The sequence below is a fragment of the Zonotrichia leucophrys genome, chromosome 6 (genome assembly GCF_028769735.1).
Source record: "Zonotrichia leucophrys gambelii isolate GWCS_2022_RI chromosome 6, RI_Zleu_2.0, whole genome shotgun sequence".
NCBI classification, from domain to species: Eukaryota; Metazoa; Chordata; class Aves; order Passeriformes; family Passerellidae; genus Zonotrichia; species Zonotrichia leucophrys.
Genome location: NC_088176.1, coordinates 21077331 through 21102634, shown reverse-complemented (window position 1 = coordinate 21102634; position 25304 = coordinate 21077331). Strand labels below are relative to the sequence as shown.

The 25304-nt window shown below is 40.8% G+C and overlaps 1 protein-coding gene across 5 annotated transcripts in view; it reads right to left on the bottom strand.

The window, feature by feature from the left end:
• The window catches only part of KAT6B (lysine acetyltransferase 6B), a 101697-nt gene extending 76648 nt beyond the window's left edge, over window positions 1-25049 (bottom strand). The window contains exons 1-5 of one of the 5 annotated variants that reach the window (XM_064716484.1): window positions 24985-25047; window positions 24829-24879; window positions 24438-24618; window positions 23006-23189; window positions 16674-17570 (exon numbers count right to left, since the gene is read on the bottom strand). In XM_064716484.1, coding sequence (XP_064572554.1) covers window positions 16674-17294 — 621 coding nt within the window. In that variant the 5' untranslated portion in view covers window positions 17295-17570; window positions 23006-23189; window positions 24438-24618; window positions 24829-24879; window positions 24985-25047. Of the gene's footprint in view, window positions 1-16673; window positions 17571-23005; window positions 23190-24236; window positions 24256-24437; window positions 24619-24828; window positions 24880-24984 lie in introns of those variants that run through there. The other 4 variants (XM_064716480.1, XM_064716482.1, XM_064716481.1 and 1 more) reach the window with 4 other exon arrangements.
• Between the last annotated feature and the right edge of the window lie 255 nt (window positions 25050-25304).

The following is a 25304-nucleotide window of genomic DNA, read 5'->3' as shown; positions in this document are numbered from 1 at the left end:
AAATGTCCTAGCTGATTCAAATCTCACCTAGTGACCAACATGCTAGATTCTCCTAAATCCTTCTGGCAAAACCTAGGATGCATGCTCTTAGAATTTCTTCAATCCAAACAGCTTGAAATGGCAACCCCCTGTAGTGCAGACATGTAAGATAATGGACAACTCACTAAGTACCTAATTTCACATGGTCATGAGAAACCCTGAGATGTTTTCTCCTATTTCTGCAAAATCATTATATCCAAGAACAAGAATATCTGAGAAAATACCTTATTTAGCATAGAACTTCTCCAAATCTGAAAGCCAAGAAGGGGTTTCTTACTGGTCAAACGTATCAAAAATGGTCTTAATGATCATTAATGAATCTAATGATTCATCTATCAAAGGAGAACACAGTATTAGAAAAGACTCAACCTGCAACTGTACTGTGCAGGAGTGTTTAGCCCTACAAATCAAAGGCAGAGGGAAAAAGCAAAGTTTTGGAAATCTAACATGTTGTACTGCTGTACATACACATGGAAAACAACTTGCATGGGAAGTATTTCCCCCTCTCACCTCTATCCTTTATTCTATATAATGAAAAAAACCACCCCTCCTTTGATGGTTTTTTCCACACCTTCCTTGGAATGTAATGGACAATACCTTAAATTGCATTATACAGCCTTCTACTGTGGATTTAGGGTTTTGTTAATACCATTTGCACATCAGGTATATTCACAGTGGCTTGGAATTTCAGATAATTTCAAGGATTTTTCTTTGCATTAACTAGGAGTACCAAAAAACCCAATCCCAAAACACAACAAAAAGCAACAAAGCAGCTTCCTGTTAGGAGGCAAAAAATCCTGCCCTTTATTTGTTGCACTGCTAATGCATCACTTGTAAACCCTGACAGCCAGGACAGAAAAACCCGTTAGCACTCAGGCCATTTTCCTCCAGAGCCAGTGCATTTTATCAAGGAGAACACAGTAGCCAAATGACTCCAGAAGCTTTCACAGGTAGATTGCTACCAGTACTGATGGCATTTGGAAAGCTGTCTTGGGCATCTGCTGCTGTGGTTGCACTGTCTGAAGCATTTTTTCCAATGAAGCCATATGATCCATGGGGAAAAGGAAAAGAGAGAAACAGGGAAGATTCCCCCTCAAAACCTGTAGACAATAAGTTTTGATTTGACATTCCAGTTTTACACCATTAAAGATACCTCAGGTTTTCAACATACAAAAGAATGCAAATAATTTAGGTCACTATGGATCTCGCACATGAAAATCTGTACTGACCAAATTGAGGAAAATAAAATTAAGACAAACACCTCACTCCTTTCTACAGGATGGCTGCAAGATACAACAGCATAGCAGTACAACAGAGCTGCACAGCACATCATCTTTTCCTTCAAGCCCAACATTTTATCACTTAAACTATTTTATCATTTATCAGTGTATTTTATTAGTCTGCTACAAATACAAAAGCAAACCTGCAGCAAAGCCTTACAGCAAAAGAATACTTAAATCACATGGAATTATAACTTCAGTATGCTCTAACTAATGAGAAAGAAAGTGACCTTTGTGGTGGAATGTTGGGCAAAAAATAGGAAGTCTGTAGCGCTCCATGAAAAATATTTGAATATTTCTGCTCAAGACAAAAATTCAAATAAACCAACCTCAAGAGAAATGTATTCCTTAGACATGGATTGGGCAGCTGGTGAGGCTAGTCTTTACAGTCCTGTAATCAGTGACCACAAAATGAATTCCAAGCTCATTCTGAACATCTATTAGCTACGTTCACATATTGGTAAAGCTGAGGATTACAGTGTGGTCCTCTGTATAGAAAGGTTACTTTTAAACTTGTTGTTGTATCATGGAGGAGAGTCAGGATCTTCTTAAATCAGGTACATTTCAGACATTAAACAGAAGAAAACTGCAGTACTACAGAAGTGCTTCTGCAGCATAAACAAGGCTACTCAATTCCAAATAACGTGCTAATAACAAAATTCCATCATTCTTTATTTCTTTGCAGAACAGTGCTCGCCTGTAATCTAGGTAAGAACCTTCCCATCTTCAAACAGAGCATCTGCATCATACCTCTCAAGACAGAATCTTCTCCCAAGTCAGAATAATTAAGCATTAAATTAAGCTCTTAAAAACTGTCTTCACTGCATTCACTGGGTCTTTTGATTCTACTCTAATGGATTATCTATTTAATTTAGTCAGAATTTAATCCAGTGTTACAAGTCATGACCAAAGAAAGATTATTTTAATCCAGCTATAAAAGCTTGAGCCAACACACTAGATAAACTATTCTTGAGCTTCACCTGTGCTACTATACCAGCACTGCAGATCCTGAAGCACAAAAACCTTGGGAAGGGATTGATGAGTCCTGACTTCAGACTTTGGAAAAATAAACAGCACGTAAGGCCTGCATTTTCTACTCAATTTTACATCAGTCAAAAAAACACACACTGAGTCAGGACCTCAAACCAGCTGTGTTTTTGAGCCGTGTGAACTGATAGTGGAAGGCAGGTAGGTGCATGGAAAAAGGTAGGGCCAATGAAACAGGTGAAAAAAAAAAACCATTTTTTTACTCCGGCAGATGAACAGTCCAACACTTCCCATATATGTCTCTCATTTTCCCAAATTATTGTAGGCTAAATATAAAACTATTAAACGCTGGAAAAAAACCTAATAGAGATTATTGCATGACAGGAAACAGCATGAACTATACTGTGTCTTATACCACAATGGCAAACTCAAATCATAGTTGGCTTTTTCCTTCCCCTAATTATGAGCAGTCAAACCACAAAACCTATGTTAAGATCTTATCAGTTAAGGTTCCCTCATGGGAGCAGTTCAGAAACAGCTGTACACAGAATCACTGCTCAGCTTCAAGTCTTCAAAGTAGTTACAAGTTTAGAAGAAGGAAATCTGTCCATTTTGACATAACATTTGGGCTTCTTCCAACACTTGAGATATTTGTATTAGTGACTTCCTCATTAACACTCTTGAGAAGAATTCAAAGCAAAACAAAATTAACAAACCCCAGAGTATACTGTTTTTACTGATATTGGTATCACCCAAGAAGTACAGAGTCTGAATACAAACTGGTAATTTGGGCAAACTAACCAAGAGAATGTAGCTAAATTCTATGTCATGTGAACAAGTTTTATACAGATTATACATTACTGCCTCTTACTTTCCTAACAGGACACTTGTCAGTACCCTCAATGGAAGCTACTATTCAACCAACACGATTCACAAAAAATATATCTTCAATTTATTTCTGCCAAATTGGCAAAACATATATTTTTAAAATATACTTTTTTAAAGTCAAAACAAAACCCCTCTGTGTTTTGCTGTTGTTTTTACTAAGTGGGTTATCTGTTCTAGATTATGCTACTCTTGGACAAGCCTGAAAAAGCACATCTGAGAAACAAAAAAACAAGCATAGAGCATAAATACCAAATCTACCGTCTGTGGTCCTAACCACAGCAGGAGTAAGTGCTGATGGCATAAGCTGGATCAAATAGAGCTGTGATGAAATTTAATAGATCTACTAAGAAAAAACTTTTGTAGACTAATTATTTACAGGCTTGTGAATACAAAAGCATTCTATGTGCAAATAAAATATAAACACTGCTTTCTCATAGTACTATGTTAAAAACTCTTAGGACAAGTGATATTTGTACTTGTATATAAAAGTCAGCGTATCAACAGACTATAGCAGAACAAATACAACTTCACAGAGCTCTTAAGAAGCAAGAGCTGCTGCCTTGGTTTGAAAGGCAGTTCTAAGTCATGCTTCCCTGTTGCTGTTTTCTGTGAATCAAAACAGTCGTCATTGTACCTCTGCTATTATCAGCCCCAATTAAGAATTTAATTACTCCCTTACTGGCTTTATAGTCTAACAGCTCATTTTCAGTGAAGAGTGATATATAGCAATATGCAATATTCCCTGTGGCACCTCCTCCCAGTGAAACTCATTCCAAGAAAACAGTTTAAATTTAAAATTACAAACTCAAGGGCTTTTTCTCCAACTGTAGCATTTTGCAATATTTCACTAAAAAGCTATCCAAAAGCAAACACCCTTGATTACAGGCCTTAAAAAGATCAGAGGTGAAGGTGACTGCTAGATCACATAACTGAGTTCCAAGTTGTTACAAGTATACACAAAGCTTGTCCGGGCCATTTTGGGCTAGACTGTAACAGCAGCAAGGAACAGTGGAGCTGTAACCCAGGCTGTGTCAGGAGCTGCCATTTCCAACTCTGATATTGGAAGCTGGACTTTTGAGGTCATCATGCAACCTGCCTTATCATCATCCCTATCTCCAACAAGGCCACAGTCCCTCACTAGTGAAAGATACCACTGCAGGAGCTATTATATTTTGGTCTGCTTTGCCTGAAGAGAGAATTAATATCAGTTTACCTTAGTCATGCAATACATTCTAAGGAAGGCTGCTAAGAGATTAAAGGCTTAGTTTTCATATATAATATTATGCAATTGTTAATTTTAATACTGAGGCAATCTTAAGAGATTCTAAGCAGACCATTCTTTAAAGCTATGACAATAGCTCAGATTTTTATAATTAATTCAAAATACAAACCAGGTGACAAAAGAAATCTGTTTGATAGGAAGCAGAGGTAGAAAGGAACTATTGGAAATGTACTGGAGTTAGATGTCAGCATTTCAGTAAACCAAAAGGCAAAGAAAAAAAAAATCCATAAAAACTCCACTAGGTACAGGAGAAGAGCAGTCTGAGAAGCTATTTTGAACATTTATGATGGAATGTATTTCACTAAGTGTCTTAGCACTGTCTTCAGAAATGGAAACCAATTTGCTTATTAGGGCAAAAATATATTGGGGGTAATGAAACAAATATGAAGTTGCTTCCTTTTTACCTAATTTCAAAGGAGCATCATTTGACTGTGGTATTTCTACAGCAGAAAAAAACCACTTCAGTTCCTGGGTTTGAGAATATCATATCCTATTGTGTTAAAGCTTTATGTAACAAAATTCATTTAACATAGATTCTTTTCATTTTAATCCTAGAATTAAAACAGAATTTCTAGTTTTTGAACAATATAGTTTCTACAGAAGCAGCCCAACAACACTTCCTGAAACTGCATGGAAGATTGTCAACTGTTTATTGGTCAAAGTCCAAACCGTGTATGATGTGGGCTGAAAGGAAACCTAAGAACCCTGCAGAACATTATATACTTGATAAAATAAATGAACCTCCAAAGCTTTCAGGAATGAAGTCAAAGTGACATCTAAACAGGGCAGGGAAGATGAGCCTAAACTGGATCTGAGAAACATTTCTCTATAACATGCCTTAGACACCAACACTTAGACATAGGGTCTATATGAAGAAGTGTCTATTATCCCCTTCTATTTAGCAAGGTACATAAGCAGGCTCCTTTATATATAGCTCACAGAACAATACCTTATTTGATTTATATTTTACCCACTGAATTTATGAAGCAATTGAAATATTCTGAGAATAACTCACTTTCTGGTCCTTACAAAACAGAATTTTCTTGGACAAAGCTATACTGATCTGAAGACCTTGGCTGTTTTATGAAAAAGTGTGGAGGCACTAACAATCCAGAAATGTTTTCTGCAATCCAAGTACTTCAAGCTTGGTCTGGGGAATGCTACAATTCCTTCCCCAACCCCTTTCCAAAATCATTCTAGAAATTAAATACTCCAAATCCTCAAAACAGTCCTTAATAAAATCCTGTGTACTAATTTGTTTTCTAAAGGATGGGGAAAACAAGTCTACATGGAAGCTTTAACATGACAGTGAACTATGACCTTTAAATATACTCCCATAGATTACATGTACACTCAGAAATGTAATCCAAAGTAAATATATTCAAGAATTTGACAATCATCAGATTGCTTAAACTATATTTGAGGGAAATCTAATCAGAAACAAGAGCTTGTTCCCTTGGCAGCACTTGAAGAAATGCAGAGCTTTTAAAGTTTGAAAATATCAATAAGCATGTGGTGACAACCAAATTGAAAAACTCAGTTTAGTTAACATGTTGAACACCCTAACCAATCCAGTAAAAAACAACACTTAAAAGGTAATATGAAATAAGAAATTCTTACAGTACCTAGAACAGGACTAAACACCTTTTACCATAATCTTTGTATTCACTAAATCCAGAATGTAACAGCAGAGCAGCTGCTCAGTGCCTGCTCTGCAGAATTCAATGAACAACAAAAGGTTACCTTAATTCAATGAGATAATCAGCACACATTTATCCTCTACCAAGAGCTTTCCAACCATCTGCAAGGCGGCAGAGCTGACTGCCTATAAAACAACTGGTAGCATGCTGACATGTCCTCACATCACTCATGTCAATGAAAATTTATCTCTTAGCAACAGCTAAAAGAAGCTGAACTTCCAGAAATATTTTAGATGCATCACGAGCCAACAATTTCTTCACAAGTGATTTTGATTGCTGCTGATCTCCAAACAGATGTCTACTCTAATTGGTAAAATTTATTAAATACATATCTTAAATAAGAAAAAGTCAAGTTGTCATGCCCTAAGAAAGCAATAACAATGGAAATCGTTCTAGCTGTGCACATAAAAGACAAAAGCTAACCTTATTTGAAGCTGCTGATCTCACAGTATCAGTAACAGTGAAGGAAACATGCATGTGTTGTGGGGAAAGGAAGGAATTTGCTATTAAGGTTGCTGTCAGAAACTGAAAGCTAAGACAGAAGTCCACTAAAACAAAGATAAATTTTTGACAGGAAAGCAAAATAAGAGATTAGATGCTAATACCACTTAGTTACTAAAGCTATTTTATGTTTCCTTCCCTGCTACATGAGAGCAAATACAAATTTTAAAGCATTAATCTTTATGAGTAAATTCCATACAAAACCTCTGATAAAATTAGAAATACACTTGTTTTAGCAAAACTCATTTGCATTAGCAAAACATCAAGCAAATTAGAATTTCAGCACCAGACGGATATCAGAAAGTGGAAAAGAGCTTGTTCTCAGCTATATTATAAGCTCTTCTCTAGAAAACAAGTCATGCAGAGGCCTCTTCAAAACACATCCAAAGACAATATTGAGAAAGAAACATAAATCATTCAGATTCTGGTTCATGTTAGCAGATAATGAGTAGTTTTGCTTTCTTCCATCACTAGTATTTTCCAGAAGACATAAAACAAAATCTGTCAATCCTAGGCTGAATAAAGCCACATTTATTTACTTGAATTCACAGTCAGAATTGAGCTATCATCCTGAATTCACAGCAGTAGGGGAAGTTGGGAACACAGAGGAAAGATTCCTGCGGTGGGCTATTAATCCAAATAAAAGACTCCTACCACCCATCTCATGTTCAGATCAGAAAAGACTCCTGCAACTGTCCACTGACAGACTAAAAATGTGCCTGCAAGAAGAGCAGCTAGTCACTGGTTTTTAAATATAGTGCACAAATTCATAAAGCAAAAACAACTGCCCATTGTCACAAAAACTCCCAATGGCAAAGCACAGAACCTACTGAACACAAGTACCAGGAATTCCTTCCTTGAGTGCATGGCAGACAAGCAAGTCAAGTGAGCCACCAGGAGCATTCTTTGACTGAGCCAGTCATTGGCTTCCAGGAGAGCAGGAGCCCCAGTTTGCATGGAGCTAAAACACACATGTACAGGCACAGTAACAGAGCATCCTACAGGCACTCAGCACCTGCTGCTGCCTTGAGAACCCCTCCTGCATGTGGCTCGAGGCAATTCTTGATTCACTGATTTATCTATAAATTTCAGACCTTCAGAAAACACCTGTAACATCCAAAAGCCTCCTTTGCTAGATCAGCAGAATGCATGCCAAACACATAAAAATAAATACACTTTGTTTATTACACAATTTTTCAATATTAAAGGAGATTAATATTTGCAAAACAGCATTAGTAAGTTTTTTTGTGACATTCAGCCTTAACAACTGGATAAAGAGGAAAGGGAAGAGAGCTAGACAGTTCAAGGCAGACCAAAAATATTCAGATTGGAAAATACCATGTTTATGTATAACCCCATTGTTTATTACATTAACCTCTGTGTTTATCTTTATAAACTGACTGGTAACCAAATACTTGCAGGAATCAATGCACTGTCTTCTTCCTCTACCATGAACAGATTTTTGTTAAACCAACTCCTACAGCAGGCATACTAGCATTCAGAGGTCAAGAGGGAAAAATCAAAGTAGGACATGAAAGCTGAGTATCTTTAAATCTGGAATAGAAGGGAGTGATACAGCAGCCTTCATAAGCACAGAACTTGCTAACTAGCTACTATTAAGTTCAATGATCATAACAAAGCTTACTTTGGTCTTAATCTTTGCAGACTCAAACACTGACTTTTTCATCACCCTTAACTGTATTTTTCCATAAAGTCTTTTCTAACTACTGCTCATTATCCACTAATGCTAAACATTTTAAAGAATTTCACACTACTTGCAAGTAAGTATTATCACATTTTTACCAATCAGGTTGCTCAGGACATTGCCTATCCAGCTCTGGTCACCTCTGAGGATGGAGATTCTGTACCTACTCTGAGTCCCTGTTCCACGTCTCTCCACCCTCATTTTACAAGATTTTCTCCATCTATCTTCAATTTCCCTTGATGCAACTTACACCAGTTACCTCTCATTATTTTGACATCTGAAAAACAGCATCTTCACTATAATCATCCAACAGATAGTTCTGAAAGATGTGCTTGAACACAACAGTCCCACACATGTATGGAAATTTTATCTTGACTGTACTGCTTTCAACTGTTACATGTAAATACTTCCTGCTGCCTCGGGAAGTGTCGGAATCACTATCCCTGGAAGCATTCACAAAACATGCAGAAGCAGCCCTTAGGAACATGGCTGAAGGGTGAACATGGCAGTGCTAGGTTAACAATGGGACTCACTCATCTTTGAGGTCTTTTCCACCCTAAATAATTCTATGGTTCTACTTACTCATTAGTTAAGAACTGCCTGTACTCTATATCTGAAACACAGGTGCCACTGACATTTGTCTTTATTGAGCCAAATGCAAACACTGCTAGTTAGTGTTGCCATGGATACATGGACATGACATAAAAATTAGTTCTTAAAACTACAGTCACTCATCAGCACCATTTTGGAAAAAACAGATGTGAAATTGAAGCCAACTTCAAAATACTACCAGTGATGAAATTAACTCCTGGAGAGCATGTGGAAAACGTGTGGTAAATTTACCACAGCTTAAGCTAGCTCTGCTCCTATTCTGAGATGAGGAGACATCAGCCATGCCTACCAGACACCTCTGCTGAGATCATACACAGCTTTTTTCCTGTGCCAGAGTCCTGCTTGTAATTAAAACCAGAAGTCTCAAGCCTATGCCACCTAGAACTGCTTTAATTGGTAACTGCTGGACTGTACCACCACAACCACGAGGGTAGAAAAAGAGGACTCTGCCCCTCTACACACAAAAAAAACTTGACAAAGCAGAAATTCATGCATATTTGCAGCCAGTACTGCAGTGACAAGGCATAAGAGTAGACAGTTTACAAGCCTGCAGTTTCCCTCACCACATGGGATTTTTTCCTTATGTAACATCCTATCTACAGCACAACCTGAAGTCCAAATAATCCACGCAGACCTGGAACTAAGCCCAGCAGCCCTGGAGTTGCCTGCACAGGCCTCCCTGTAACAGCTCACACCCTTTCATTTCAAGAAGGCTAGCTGTGCCTGCAAATTCAAAACTTTGAGCTCTTCACAAAGAACCTGGAGAGGGAAAAAAACCCACAAAAAGATCCATGTGACACCAGTAATAATATTCCTCAATGAGGGATACAAGCAGATTGGGAAAAACAACAATAAATACAAGTAATTTTGCAACTGAAGGAAATCACACTAGTTTAAAGGCTGATTTGTCCCTTACCAGGTAACCACAAAGGACAGCAGCGGATCTGCTAGCTAAGAGATGCCTGATCTGACATGCCATTATATTCAAAACTCTACAGCCACCATCTGAGCCCTGATACTGTTGCTCCAGTACACAGCAGCACTCCACCCACCTGGTTCCATACAGTCCTAGTGTCCTGGCTGGAAACAGGCCCTTAAATCATGGTTCTGTCCTTACACCCAGGCAAACATAGTCCTGAACAGAGAACCAAGGTGCTAACAGGACCATAAATGGATTTAAAGTTGTAAAGAAAACTTTGGAGTTTTGACCAGTCTTGTCTTTAATGCTAGCTTGAAATTCTTTCCAACGTGAGTCTTATGCCATTTACAACTACCAAACTGGAAAAGTGCAGTTAATTTATACCTGATATCTTTCTTGACAAAAAAATATGTCAAAAATAGCAGACAACTTCAACTGCAAGTTATCAAGATTTTTCATCGCATTTTACAATAAAGTTCCTGCAGAAATAAGAAACAACATGGAATTGCTATCACATTTCAACTGACACAGAAAAAAATACCCAAGAGTCAAGACCATCACTACTATTGAACACTGAAGAGCAAAGACACTTTGAACAGGTAAGAAAACAGCACTGAGAAATTATGCTATGTAGCTCTCCTTATTTCTAAAGCAGCCTACTGGTATTGTTTTAGAAGGAATTTTGATGAAGGATATACCTGTGCATTAACTAGTTAAAGAAAAATTAGTCTGGGAGGAAAAATGCAAAGAGTAAAACCGCTAACCATAGTTTAGGAATTCAATGTCACTCCCAGTTAAGAGAGAGGAGTTCACAGAAAATGGCATAGATGAATGAACACCAATAGAACTGCTGGAATTACACAGGATTTCTTTAACTCACTGCTGTCAGTTTCAATACAGGACTCATTGCAGAACCCCACACCAATTAATTTCAAAGGGAAACAACAAAAAGAATCACATTTTAACTTGCACTATAAGGTTTGGAATCACTCCTTGCAATAAACAAGAACCACGTGCCCATCATGCAGAACTATGCTCAGAATATCTTGCTTAGGAGAGAACAAAAACAATGAGTAGGGTCTTCCCTCAGATCTACAGGCTACTGCAAATATCACCCTATTTGCAGAAAATAAGTCACATCAGAAATTGCAAACTAACCTCTACCCTGCCTTACAAAGGAACAGACCAATCTAACTCAGGAAATAGCAGTATTTAACTTCCCACTGTACAATTCAAGACAACTTTTACAAATATGCTTCTTGGGTTGGTCCAAACACGCTGAATTGTAAATCACAAAAATAAGCCCCCAAAGCCACATATATCCATCTGTACAGTGGTATGAGTTTCTTCTCCACAATATGGCTTAATGAGAATTTTCCATTTCAATTTCTGGCAAGCTCAGGTATCTCAGGTGTTAAAAGGATCTAACTATTCCCTTGGCTTATGCACAGAGTTGGCACTTTTAGCATTTCAAAAGCTACAGGTTTGGAAAAAAACCAAAACAAAAATATAAACCACTACACACACACAAGACAAAACCTCCAAAAATAAAACAAACATCAACAACGAAACCCACCAAAAAATCATTCCAAATCCAAAACTTAACCCAAAATGCAAGAGCAGCAGAATCTAGCAATCATCTCAGGATTTCCAGGACCAGATCTACACACAGTTAAGGTGTAGGCCACCCTTCCAAGAAATAAAGGTAACTTGTGAATTGAAATAATGAGAAACACAAACACGAGACTTTGTGTTTGCCAGGTAATGCCAACACTCCTCAGTATTTTGTCACCATGAAGATGTTGAGAGGAAAGAAACAAAGGCTGCATCCTAAGACAACAGTATTTTATGGACTGACAACTTTCCCATCACTGCATTTTGGTGCTCAGACTCCCTCTCAGAAGCCCAGATGCCACATAAAGGCAGCTCCCCAAGTTCAGCATTACGAATATCCCCTTATGTGTACATCTGCAAGACACACTGTGCATTCGTTTCTGCCTCCCTTTTCTGTTTCTGCACAGTGGAAATCTAGAGCACAGAAGCAACAAGAAATCTCAACCAACACTCTCTTGCTGCCTACCCACAGGAAGGCAGGAAGCTGAAAAACTGAGCAAGGAGGAGCCTGAATGCCAAAAACGCAATTCGCTATAGATTGGCCCTTTGCCTGAAAGACAGAAGGAGGAACACCCAGTGTCTGCACTGGCACAAGATACATACCAGAAAACTGAAATTCAACCCATGCCAAGTTACATTTGAAAAGCTAAATGTACATAGGCCAGTGAAAACAAAATTAGATAGGAGTTCAGGGTAAGAAAAATTAATAAAACAAGTTCAGTTTTGCATGAAAGTCAGCTTAGAAAGACAAACTGAAAGTGAAAGAGATTAGTAAATTTTTTCATGCCAAGAATCAGATGAAAATCACAGCTGAGCTGTTCAAGAGAGCATTGAGGAGAACCAACATCAAGCCATCTTCGTTTGAACAATATCTTTGAAGTTTAAGTACTAATTATTCTGAACATGGCAAAGATTAAACTGCTGAGATACACTATGCATTCCCACAGCCCTCTGATAATGTTGCAATGGCCACTCCCTCTTCATCTTTAAAAGCTCAATTTATCTTTTTAAATTATGTCTAAAAATAAGCAAATAAAGAGCTGCCTACACAGTCTACAAATATTTTTCTTTGAGTTTATAGTCACACAGCACTTGTGCTCAGCAGATGGCTAACTCCCAAGACTTACTAGGTTTCATGCAACCCCCAAACTGCAGAACCTTCCTAGTGCTTGTCCAAGTGACAAAGAAAACAGAAAACATCAGCAACATTGCCATTCTACAACTGACACCATTCAAGTTCTTAAAACTGTAAGTTTTAAATGCCACTTTGCTGCATTTACAGAAGTGCATTTTAATGCTTCAAAGGCTTATTGAAAAGCTAAGTATCACTCAATTTTCCTCTCTCTTCACACCCTTCCCTACTATGTAACCAGTTTTTACACTGCATTTTCTGGTTAACATATTCATACAGCCCTTTTCAGGAAATGCTTGGTGAGAAAAGGTGTGAAGCAAAAGGGAGGGGATCTATGCACGATACTCTTGAGCATAAGGAAGAGCACATAGGAGCAGTTAAATTGTTTAAATATGCACTGCAACACAGTGAAGTGCACAAGATCAAACGGCTGCACAACAGAATGAATGCTTTTTCTGCTTTCTTATGCATGTATTTTTTTTTGGCTTTTTGTTTCTTTATTTGAGGAGGATTTTTTTCCGTTTTTTTTTTTTTTTTTAAAAAGACACTGCAAGTCTTCATCCTGAAGGATACCACTGTTCTCAGTCTTCCTTCACTTTTAAGGCAGCTCCATCTCTGGCTGGATGCTGTCCTTCACACACCCAGTTAACACTAAATCTGGCACCTTTGGATTGCATTGATTCAAGTCACCTGTCCAGACACCAAGTGAGCATTTACCTCAATGGCACCAGAATCCTTCAGATAACTGAAAAGTCCTTTATAGAAGACATACTACTCATGACACTTAAAACATACCACCTAGACACCATATAGCTGCCAAAAGCTCCTGACCTTCCAACAAGATCTATCTTTCATGAACCTTGTACTTGTATCTCTTCATTTAGAGATGGAAAAGCAACCCTCCACACACAGGGCAATGGAAAGGGATTGAGAAGGGGAAAATTTAAACAGCTGCACTGCATCCTTTCTCTTGCTGTAACTCAAGAGTTGATACAACTTTGCCCAAACCCAGAAAAGCCAGGATAGCACTTGAAACACCATTTTAATCCAAATCCATTCTTCCAGGCCTATGGATAACAGGAGGAAACATGGCTGCTGTATTTCTGTAACTAACTGCAGCTGTTTCTGAATCTAATGAAACAAGAGAACTATATCTCGTTGAACTGGATCACCCAGTTAATAGGGATGAGAAAAGCAGCTCCACAGCATCACCACTAAGACAAATGTTTGGCACTTCCAGCTCCATGTTCCAAGTATTCATAGAATGCAAACCACTCAACACTCCTGTCACACAGTCAAGGCTCCAGGTCTGCAAAACTGAATTCACTGACACTGAATTTCAACACTATGTATCTTCTCAGTGCACTACATACTCAGATGCTTTGGGTGGGTGACTGAAGCAAGCAAACAAAAACAGAAATCCCAAAACCAAACAACCAAAAAAACTCCAAACAAGCCAACAACAACCCCAACACAACACAACCACGATGCCCCACACAGGCCATACTGTATCTCTTCTGATCACCTTTCACTCAGGAAGAAAGGTTCAGAGTCTGCATTTGGTACTCTGAGTGTCAATGTTCAGACTGACAGAGGGAGAGCTCCAATGCACTTCTAATGGACCAAGTCTTTTGCCTCATCCTGATGAGCTGCTAAAAATTAAGCATTAAAGAAAAAAAGATAATCAAAATTACTCAAATTTGCACAATCATCAAAGCATATTTCTGTGCACCCTCACATTTGTTCTTTTCCTCCAGGAAAGTCAACAAAACACATACTAGAACATCACCTCTAGTATTTGAAAATAAAAAAGCCAAAACAAACATACAAAAATAGCCACCCCAACAGAAATAATCTCTTACTTGTGCTAGCTATAGAAAGTGCCAAAGAAACTTTAATATATGCCAATCTCGTCAAATGTTAGCCATTCCCAAGAGATGCCAGTTGGATACATTCATTGTATTAATTTCAATAAATAATCTTGACATGCCCCATACTGTCTCTTAAATGCTTCCAGTAATAATAGCCTAACAGTTTTCTTGCAATGTCACCCTGCTTATGTACAAATTAACATCAATTTCAAATGAAGATGCAGTCACACCCCAGTGACAGGGACAACTTATGTACACTTACTTTCAGAACTGTCCCTGAAGTATTTAAAGCCATACATAGTGAAGAACAGTAAAAATCCCATATTTAAAACAAGTCTCTATATATTTGCTCAGTAACCTCAGTAACTTAGCACAACTAAGTGGTAAACTACACTAACATGGAACTACTGATTCACCAACCTCACATCAAAACTATTTTTGTCAGGAAAAACCGTATGCCAGTTTTTTAAACACGCAAGTCACACTGCTAATTTTGAGGCACCCAAATGAAAGCTCGTTTCTTGCCAAAGCACTTGCTAGAGAACAGATTTGTTTGGCTAACTTCTAGAAGACAGATTTATCCTTATACCAGTATTTTAGTATGGCAGTAATGGCTTTTTCAGCACCATGACCCAACTAACATTCCTTGCAAAGGCTGCCAGTCTCAGTAGGTAGCCTAACATGGGAGAATTTTGTTTCTACAAAATTCATGTTACTTGGGCTGCTCAGTACTCCAGCCCTCAAATTTTAAATGTCATTACAGTATCAGAATTACAGTAGAAACCCAAAGTACTTAGACAGCTTTACCACTACAAGTAATTAAATGTTTATAGTGTACAGCTACAGCAGTAATTGCACAGTGTGCAGCACTTCTGAATTTCCATTCTGATTATAGAGCGTGAAGCTCCATGCATCCCTCAAACACCCGAGAAGTCCAATTTGACAGAAATAGATATCCTTACACAATTGCAATCATATTTAACATACATTTAGAGAAGCTCACAAAAATAAAGCTACAACTACTCACCTTGGACGGTTCCCCAAACAACTGTTCCTGAAGACCTCACTAAATCATTCCAACACAAGCATTTTCTACTCTGCACCCCCCAGCATCTCGCCATCAAAGGAAAAAGACCACTGAAAACCATCATGCTGCCTCCAGGAGACACTGGTGGCATCTCTACAATAGCAAAGCTGTCTGGACTATTCCATGTCCAAAACAACTGCCATGAAACTTGACCAGTCAGAAGAGGAAAACAAAAAAGAAAGCAAAGAACCCCAAACCAACAAATTAGAAATATTTTAACTAAGTCACTTAAACTACAACAGGTAACTTTCCTTCTCCCAAAGAAAACTGAAAATTCCAAACACACTTCACCATACTAAACGGGAAATGATCAAACAATGCCTGCAGACATGTCTTTGACACTATCCTTTCATAAACAAAAAAAATAGATAGTCCTTTCTCCCCCAAGGCTGAAATGAAGAACAATTAACTTCAAAACAAGACTCAAGTAATAGCAAAAATAAATCCAAGTAAGGAGTGCAACAAAAGTAAAACAGAAGGAGGATACTGCAGTTCAGCTCAAATTGTCACTCTGACACCTTCACTTCTGTTTCTAGAATATTAACATTAATTCCAGTTTCTATTCACAGACATTTTAAAGCTCACTATTTATATACAAATATCATTTAAAAAAATAATAATTCTGTCGTAAACATCCTGAGTCCTATCAGTGGCATCTCAGGCCATCAAACCACAACAAAATCTGTATATGAGAGCAGAAAATGAAGGTAAAAGGCCACAATCAAATCACACTGCAGATTTCAGCTACACCAGTCTGTCAGGCAAGACAGAACAATCTCACACCTACAACAGAGCATACAGCTGTACTCTTCCCTGCTGCTCTGCTCATCTACTGAAAATTCACAAAGCAAACTATCCAATGCAGAATGGTAGGACATAGGGAGGCAAGTAAAATTTGTTTACCAGAACTGATTCTGCTTAAATCTGGGACATGTATACCCATTCATATACAATTAAACAGGTAAATAAAGCACAGAAGAATCATTCCTTTTGTATTAGGTAAATAAACAAAGGATAACAAGAATAGTTTTTCATTATTACATTTTTCAGACTTACCTGGTCTTTTTCATGGGGTAATAGGCTGACGGGTGGAAGGGAAGCTGGGAAGGTGCTGGAGTATTTTGGAGCTCCTTTGCTTTCCAAACTGCCATAATTCACTCTATACTGGGGACCATCCTTCAGTAACCTCCCATTGTTCACAGCACGTTTGGCCCCCAGCCGCAACCTCTGCTGAAAGGCAGGATTGTTGAAAATACTTGCTAGGTCATTTTGACTTCTCAAATACTTTTCTATGTTTTTCAGGGAGGAGCCATTAGGTTCTTGAAGCCCTTCAATTGCTCTTCTCAAGAGTTTATTCCAATCCACATTACGAAGCTCATTACAGGCTCCTCTAGATCCCTTAACAGATTTAGGAATAGTGCCAGGTTTAACACATGAAAACCGTCCAGGATTATCTGGGTCCTTGTAGGATGCAAGACCTTTGTTAGTGACTTTAAGAATAGAACCATCTTGAACACTAAGTTCCAACTGTTCTGAAACAGTCTTCTTATCTAATCCATGGGAAGCACAAACAGCATGACATATTCTCTCTTCAGAAGGCCTTTGCTTTTGCTTTTTAACTTTTTGTATAGCTTCCAGAATCCACTCCGTATAAAGAGGGTTGGCAAGTTTTACCATGGTTGACCAGTAATTGTTTCCAGCCAAGAGTTACCCATAGAGGTTCCTCCTTATCCTTTTAGCAGATCTTTCAGATGCTGTTCACACCTCAAACACAAATGAAAGGATTCCACACGCTGCTTGGACACATGGCAAAAATATCCACCCTGAGGAGTCGGAAAAAGCAGAGAAATACCTCCCCACTGAAACTTTCCAATTATGTTACTGTTACTGAAACGTAGAAGGGGTTCATCTGTGATGACACTGGTACCTCCTTAAAAGAAAGTTTGTTGCAACCTTTAAAAAGAAAAAAAACAAGAGGCAGGGAGAGAATACAGTTAATGCCGAAGCATTAAAAACTAAAAACGCATTCAGACATGCATTCATACTATAGATGCTGCAGTATAGAAAAATCTTTGTAATTTTATATGAAACATTTGTCAGTTCCCACCCCACACCAAACAAGTCACCATAAAATCCTTCTGCTTCTCATAACAGTCAGTGGATTTAGCTTTCCTAAATTCCATCATCCCAACACTTAACCTACTACTGACCTGTTGGACAATTTCCATTCAGTCAGGGATCTGAAAACACTCTCTAAAACAAACTGCCTCCAGATCATTTCTACACGGATTACACAAGCACTAGAAAACCCAAACGAACAGAAAACCAAACCCCAAGCAATAAAAGATAAATTATTGACCGCTTCCAATTCCTACAGTATCCTGTCTAAGTGTCCTGCCATGTTGTTTACACAACTTAAAAATCAAAACCAAAGATATCAGAACCAAGTTACAAGTATTACATCCTTCATTAATATTTAGGTACCCTACAAAACCAAAAGGCATCACAAAAGCACTTCTCATTTTCAGGCCTGCAGCACAGAGGCATTTTTGATACAAACCCTTAGGAACAGAAATGAAAACAAAGTAACAGGAGGCATCTTCACATAAACAGGTTGTCAGCACAAAGATGAGTAAAGAAACGACATTGAAAAACATTTCATTGACTCACAGTTTTTTTACTTTTTTTTTTTTTTTTTTTTTTTTTACTTATTATGGAATACCACTCCAATAGAAAAATCAGTGGCTACAAAAACTCATTAAAGAAACCAGAAAGAACATCTTGATGAGGAGTTTATTCATTCTGGGAACATATGAAAAAAATAAAACCATTTTAAAGTTTTAAAGTCTCACAAATTAAACTTAGACAGGAGTTGCATAATGAATAAACAAATATATTTGAAGCATTAGTTTTTTCTGCCATGAAGTATGAGAACTTTTGAAGGCATTAACAGAATTGCATAATTACTTCAAATCAAAGGAAAACAAAAAACAGAAGAGAAAAAAAAAATCATTCTCAATACATGGGTTATCTTGTAAAGTAGAAGATTCACCAGTTTCATGGCAAAGATTTGAAACTAGTTAATATGCAAGTATATTTATAAAGCTATGGCAAGCATCCTACAAATAACAAAATCATCTATGATTACACAAGTCCTGGACCCCATTTTTTAATATGTTTATTCTAGCCATCCTGCATTTAAATCATGTTCAAAAACACAAGTAAATTATAACTAGGAAAAAATATTTGTGTAGTCTATCCTGAACTGATACACTAATCTAAATTATTTTCAACTTCATAAAAAGATTCCTCTGCAACTAAGAAGATAATAGAGTACTACAATACATACTTTTGGCCCTAAACCTCTTTCTTCTTCTACCCCTCAAAAACGTCTTTAAATCTAAATTCCAACTCATGTTTCACACGTGTATTATACCTACACAACAGAATTACTAACAAAAGTGCAGCTGGTTACTGGTGAGTATAAAATTTTTCTATACCCAAACAGTTAATATTAATCAATTCATTTTATTAATCTGTCCTCCTCAAACCTGATCAAAGCTAAAACAACTTCAGATTTATAAATATGAAACTTCAAGTGACTGCCAGACTGAAAGAGACATTCCTGATGCAAATGCAGGGCCTAAATGCCTAACTGGCTCACATACTGAACCCTATTGATCTGCGTGGATTGGATCCAGTTTCTTGCTTCCAGACCGCACTCATGGAAGCTGAATTTGACAACAGTTTTGTGCATTTCAAGTATCTGCAAGCAAACAATAACTTGTTCTGTAAACAGACCTTTTTTGTTTACTCCAGCTAGCAAAAGCCATTCTTTCCCTAACAGAATTGTTTATATTCACTGTTTTCAGATAATTCCAAAATAACACCATAACTACAAAATGCACACAAATATAGGGAAGGAAAGAGTTTCCATGGTATTATAAAACCTATAAATTCTCTCACAAATCTGACACTGAAAATTCAATAACACAGCAAAGCAGAACCCTATATATAGCGGAGGCTCACTCACATTTAGACTATTTTATACACTCTTCCTATAGATTTGAAAGTTCTCTATAGTTACATATAAAGCCCCAGATTCCTAGAAAGCTACTTTTAAAGTTATTTAGTTAGTCTGTTCCACTGTAAGTCTTCATTAAGACAGTCACGACTTAATTAAATGCTGAACACTGCATTTGCTGAGTCAGACATACTTGTCTCAGTTTTACATCTTCTGCAGTACTGTTGTATTAAATTTCATACAAGCGACCACATCACTTCCATTAAATTCCAGAACACACAGTACAGGGTCTGTTCCAAGCTCCTGGACACTGATGAACATTTCAGTATAAATGCTATAACATGTGGGTTACAGGAATTTTTATTGGCCAATGACTGTGGCAAAAGGTTAGCATAAACCTGTATCTTCATATAAAGCCTGCTGCTTGGTACAGAAATTTCACAGCCATATACATTCAGAACTACATTTTCACTTATTTACTTAAAACTCCTTAGGGGTAATACAACCTCCTGCATGCTAGCACCTACTATATCAACTCCAGTGGAGTGGATCAGCAGGAACAGAGTTCCCAATGCACTGGACAGGATATTTCAGGAGCAAAAATCAAGACATCTTAAATAGACACCTTCCAACAGTATCCAAGTTCACTGTGCCTTAAGGAACCATGCAGAGTGCCTGCAAGCCAAGTTTTAAATTGTTTTGCCACAACTCAGAGCCTCTCTTACTCTGGCATTTTGGGTGCACATGAACTTGAAGTGCAGCACCCTGACCTCCATGGCTGCCATGCCAAAGCCTGCCACACACTAGAGGCAGAATAACTCCTCACCAACAAACATCTTCCCCAGCAAAACAATTCATATCCTGGAGCTATAAATTAAGGAGATCTTTCAGAAATCAAGACAGACTGATCCAAGATTGGCAGTACAGAAATACACACATTTACATGCAAAGTGATTAGGTAAGACAAAACAAATAGCTTTAAAAACAATCTTGCAAGATTCAACCTAAAAGGATACTCAGAAATACAAAGTTACATTCAGGTTTCTAAGTTTAGAATGCAATTCTACCAAAACCACAAAAAGGTGGCCATACATCATTTAATATAAGAAGTGTGATGATTATCCAAACAGATTTTGAGGAAATACCATTTCAAAGAAGTGATTATAAATTAGTCTATTTAGGCACTCGTGTCTATTTATTAATCTTCTTCCCCTTGTAATTAACTAACTTTTAATCACCATCAGCAGCACTCATTCAATCACAAAATAGATTTTCCATACTGTTAAATGCACAGGACAACTTGCAAGTTTTATGGCAACAGTCAAGAAGTTCCTTCTACGTAACTCGTCATATTTCAAATTCCACGCTCTCTGGTATCTTATATTGAAAATAAAAGCATTTGAAAAAGTTTGGCTGTACCATATTAGTAACCAAATCTATTAACAAGTCTGCCACTGAGGAGCCAGAGAACAGAAGCATTCGAGGGTGAAGTATAACCCATTAGCTGTAAACATGAAAAACCATCTCTAGTCAAGGCTTGTCCCTTTGCCTAGGTCATAAATTATCAGATAAATACAAAGAAGTTGCAAAATTTCAGCTTGGGATTTAGAATGAATGCAAATGTGCCCTTTATAATGCACACACCTATTGCACAGATGATTATAATTAAAGAAGGCAGTGACTGAACACTTCAATCTCAGGTGTCATCAGTAATCCTATAATCCTCTAATAAGGTGGTTTGCAGACTGAACTAGTACCTGGAATTGCTTCCAGGTGATCCAGATTGTGAAAACAAGTGGTGTAGCCAAAAAAACAGCAACAAAAAAAGGTACACTTCTCTTCATAACCAAAGCCAAAAGTTACTACACAAATATCACAACATACAATCTAAAGGTTGGGTTTTTTTTTTAATTAATGAAAAGTCTGCTTCAGCGTTCATAAACGTAAATGCAGTTAAACTTTTAAAACCTGAGATTAACACATCTATTAAAAAAAAAAAAAAAAAACTAAAAGAAAGGGGCGAGGAGAAGATGCAGCCAGGGGAGATGACAGCAACTTGTGCAACCCACCGGTGACCTGTGAAGCTCCATCTCACTCTGCTCCCTCCTACCTGCTCTGCACACTGTCAGGAGGAGCAGCAGCAGGCCAGCTCTCTGCTGCAGCATCAGGGTCAGGTAAGGATTGCAGCAGAGGAGGAGGAAGAAGAGAAGACTGCCATTGCATTCCATTTTTGACATTTTTCCTTGCTCCAAGCCATTACTTAGAATTCTGTAGCTAATCAACTCTGTATTCCACCCCCATCTCAATTAATGATGCAAAACAGACAACACAGTTGTTTTCCTATTGCAAAAGACATGGACCTACAGAGAGATGGGGAGAAAGCAGATCCTGGTAAGGACTCCCATCATGCATACTCCTCGTAAAATTACTCAGGTCATGAAGCCAGTTGTATTATTCTTTACACAACATAGAGTTTCCAATAGTAAGAAAGGGCAATGACACATCTATATGCTTTAAAATACAGATATGTAGACACTACAGTAACTTCAAAACTGCACCAAAGACTCGGGGGTGTGCAGAGAAGAGTGGCACATGTGAAACGAACTGATGGAAGCGCTTGTGCTCTGAGATACCCCACAAGCTTCTTCGAGATCATACGCTTAAAATCATTTCACAACATGACAGCAGCAAGTGCCACCGGAGGAAACAGCATCAGCACAACATGACAGCAGCAAAATCACCCAAATTCACCTTTCCCACCTTCTACCGTGGAAGTTCTGAGCACTTTAAAATACAGTGCTAAGGAACAGCAGGAAATATAGAAAGGTAATATTCACTGCCAAGAGTTCACCTGGAAAAAGGTGAGCTGAAAACATTTCTTGGGAGCCTGGTTTTCAACAGCAGGGGTGGGTATCCCTCTGCCCTTGCCAGAGGGGGTTATTTTCAATACCCAGTGACAGAGCACGAGAGGTGAGGTCCGGGCAAAGAACACACAATGTGAACATCACTTCCAAAACGTGGTACTGCCAGCCTGGACTATTCCCCTCCACAACTTACTGAAGGTTTTCGCAGTATTAGCCCAGCCACGGAGATGTGCAACGCCTAGAGCCTCGGGCCAAGGCATTGTTGCGTTCGCAGGGGCCAAGCCGGGGCTGGCTCGGCGCCCTGCCCGCCCTGCTCCGGGCTTTGCCATTGCCGAGGCGGGAGCCCCCAGCCCGCAGGCTCTGCCCGGGGCAGGACGACCCGCGGCCAGGGCAGCCCGGGGCCGGGCGCGCACCCGCACTGCGGGGCACCGGGCGGGGCCGGGGGCGGCGGCCGCGCGTCCCCCGCGGGAGGCAGGTGAGACCCCCCCGGTACCACTCACCTCCGCGGGGGGAGGAGCCTCCTCCGGGCGCCGCAGCGGCTCCCCCTGCTGCCGGCTCTTCCGCCGCTCCAGCCGCCGGGCCGCGCCAGGCCGCCTGCCCCGCTCCGCGCCGCCCGCGGCCGCTCCGCTGCCGCCGCGCGCGGCTCGGCGCACCTACGCCGCCATTTTGTCTCGCCCTGTTGTACTTAACGTGAATCCGACATGACACTGATTACAGCCCAATGGAGGCTCATTAAAACCTTACCTACCCCGCGCCCCGCCCACCGCCGCCCGCCATTGGCCCGCGCCGCGCACGCCGCTGCGCGCTCACGGGCCGGGGGGGGCTGTCCGTCACCCGCCCACACCGGCCCCGGCCCGCCCAGCAACCGGCCCGGCGCTCCCATTGGCGGGCGAAGCCTGTCAATCGCGCGGCGCGCCCCTTCCCTGCGCGCTCAGCACCGCCCACAGGCGGGAAGGGGCGGGGCCGGCGGCTGACACTGGCCGCCGCCGCCGCCACACACTAGCGCGCCCCGCCCACCCACCCGCCTCGCGGCTGGGCCTCGGGCGCTCGCGATTGGTCACAGGCCGTGAGCGGGGGCAGGACGTCTCGCAATCCCGCCCTCCCGTTGGCTGCCGCTGCCGCCCGTCCGCCACTCCCCGGCCTCCTCACCCCCCCCTCCACCGCCGCCCCACCCGCTCGCTCCCGAAGTTTGTTCGGGAGCGCGAGCGCTGCCGAGACACCGGCGGCGGCCGCCTGAACCAGCTCGGCAGGGCGGGCGGGCGCGCCACACACACTAATGAGCCGCCTTAAATATTGAGCGTCACGCGCGTGCCTCGGAGGCTGGCACTCGCCCGGGCGGGCGAGATGGAGCGGCGTGCTCGCAGCATTACCCTCCCAAGGTGCCTGGCACTGGCAGCCGCTTATCGCGCACACACACACCCCGCACCGCCGAGGGAGGGAGGAGGGAGCGGGAACGGGGACGACGACAATGACTCCCAGCTCTGCAGCCACATGCAGGTCCCTGCAAGTTTCGCCATGCGAAGCACAGGGACTTCTCTGTCACCCCGTCTGCGAGGGAACAATTGCCGCCTCAGAAAGACAGGGTGGGAACATGCAACACAAAAACCTCAGCCATCCCCTGCTTCCCTCCGCCACTCCGTTCCCCCTCTCCCCACCCCATCCAGCCCAGCCATCACCCCCTGCTGCTGCTCCCCCTCCCCTGCAAAACGCAGAGCATTGCAATGCATTTACCCAGCGCAAGTGTCTGCAAACACGTGCATCAGCCTCCGATGCTAAAGGAAAAAAAGTACCCAGCCTAGTGACAAGCCCCCTGCGCTGGGAGCGGGGAGGGAAAGGGGGTTATTATGGCAAATTGCAGCCTGTCACCCAATGCAAAACAAACCCCATCGCATGCTCCCTATTATCCCCCGCATAAACTCCTGGGAATCTAACCTCCGATGCAGGTTCCCCCCTTTGCTTGCAATGACCTCCTTTCTCTGCCCGTGTGTGTTTCTGCAGCAGCGGTTCCTGCGGAATGTGCTGCCCCTGAAACGCGATCGCGGCTCCTCTCTCTCTCTCGCTCGCTCGCTCTCTCCGCTCTGTCTCTCGCTCGCCCGCTCGCTCTCTCTCCTGGCTGCAAGCAGAGCCAGGAACACAACAACAACACAGCCTCCCCCCACCCCCTTCCCCAAACACATACACACTGAAGAGACCCAGCCAGGAGAGCCAGACGAGCCGGGGAGGGGGTGGAGGGAATCCCCAGCCAGCGGATTGATTGCACCAGTTACCTTCCCTAAGCCCCTCCGCGAGAGGGGAAAAAAGAAGATGAATACAGAGAGAATACCTTGTCTCCCCTCCTCCTCCTCCGCGGGGCTCCTCTTCTCACTCCAAAATACTAAAAGGTGGACGGGCAGATCAGACACACGCGTTCGGCTCTCGGCGGGGGAGGGGAGCCACGCGAGCAATTATCATTAATTTAGAAATTAAAACAGAAACCCACCCCAGACCTCCAGCCTCCCCGGTGCGGGCGGACGCAGATTGCGAGGACTGGTGCTAAGACACAGGACCTGATAACAGCTAATTGAAAGGTTAATCTACATAGGCTGTGACAGAAGAGGTCCCTCCCCACTTTTTTATCTGCTGTTGGCAAGTGGGAAATTGAGCTCCCCCCACCTTTTCTCCCTCAAAAAAAAAAAAAAGAAAAAAAGAAAAAAAATTAAAAAATAAATGGGGAGAGAGAAAGGGGGATAGGCGACAAAGTTTGGGGGGCGGCGCGTCCCCTGGGCGGGAAGGCGGCTGCGGGGGGAAGCGGCCCCCGGC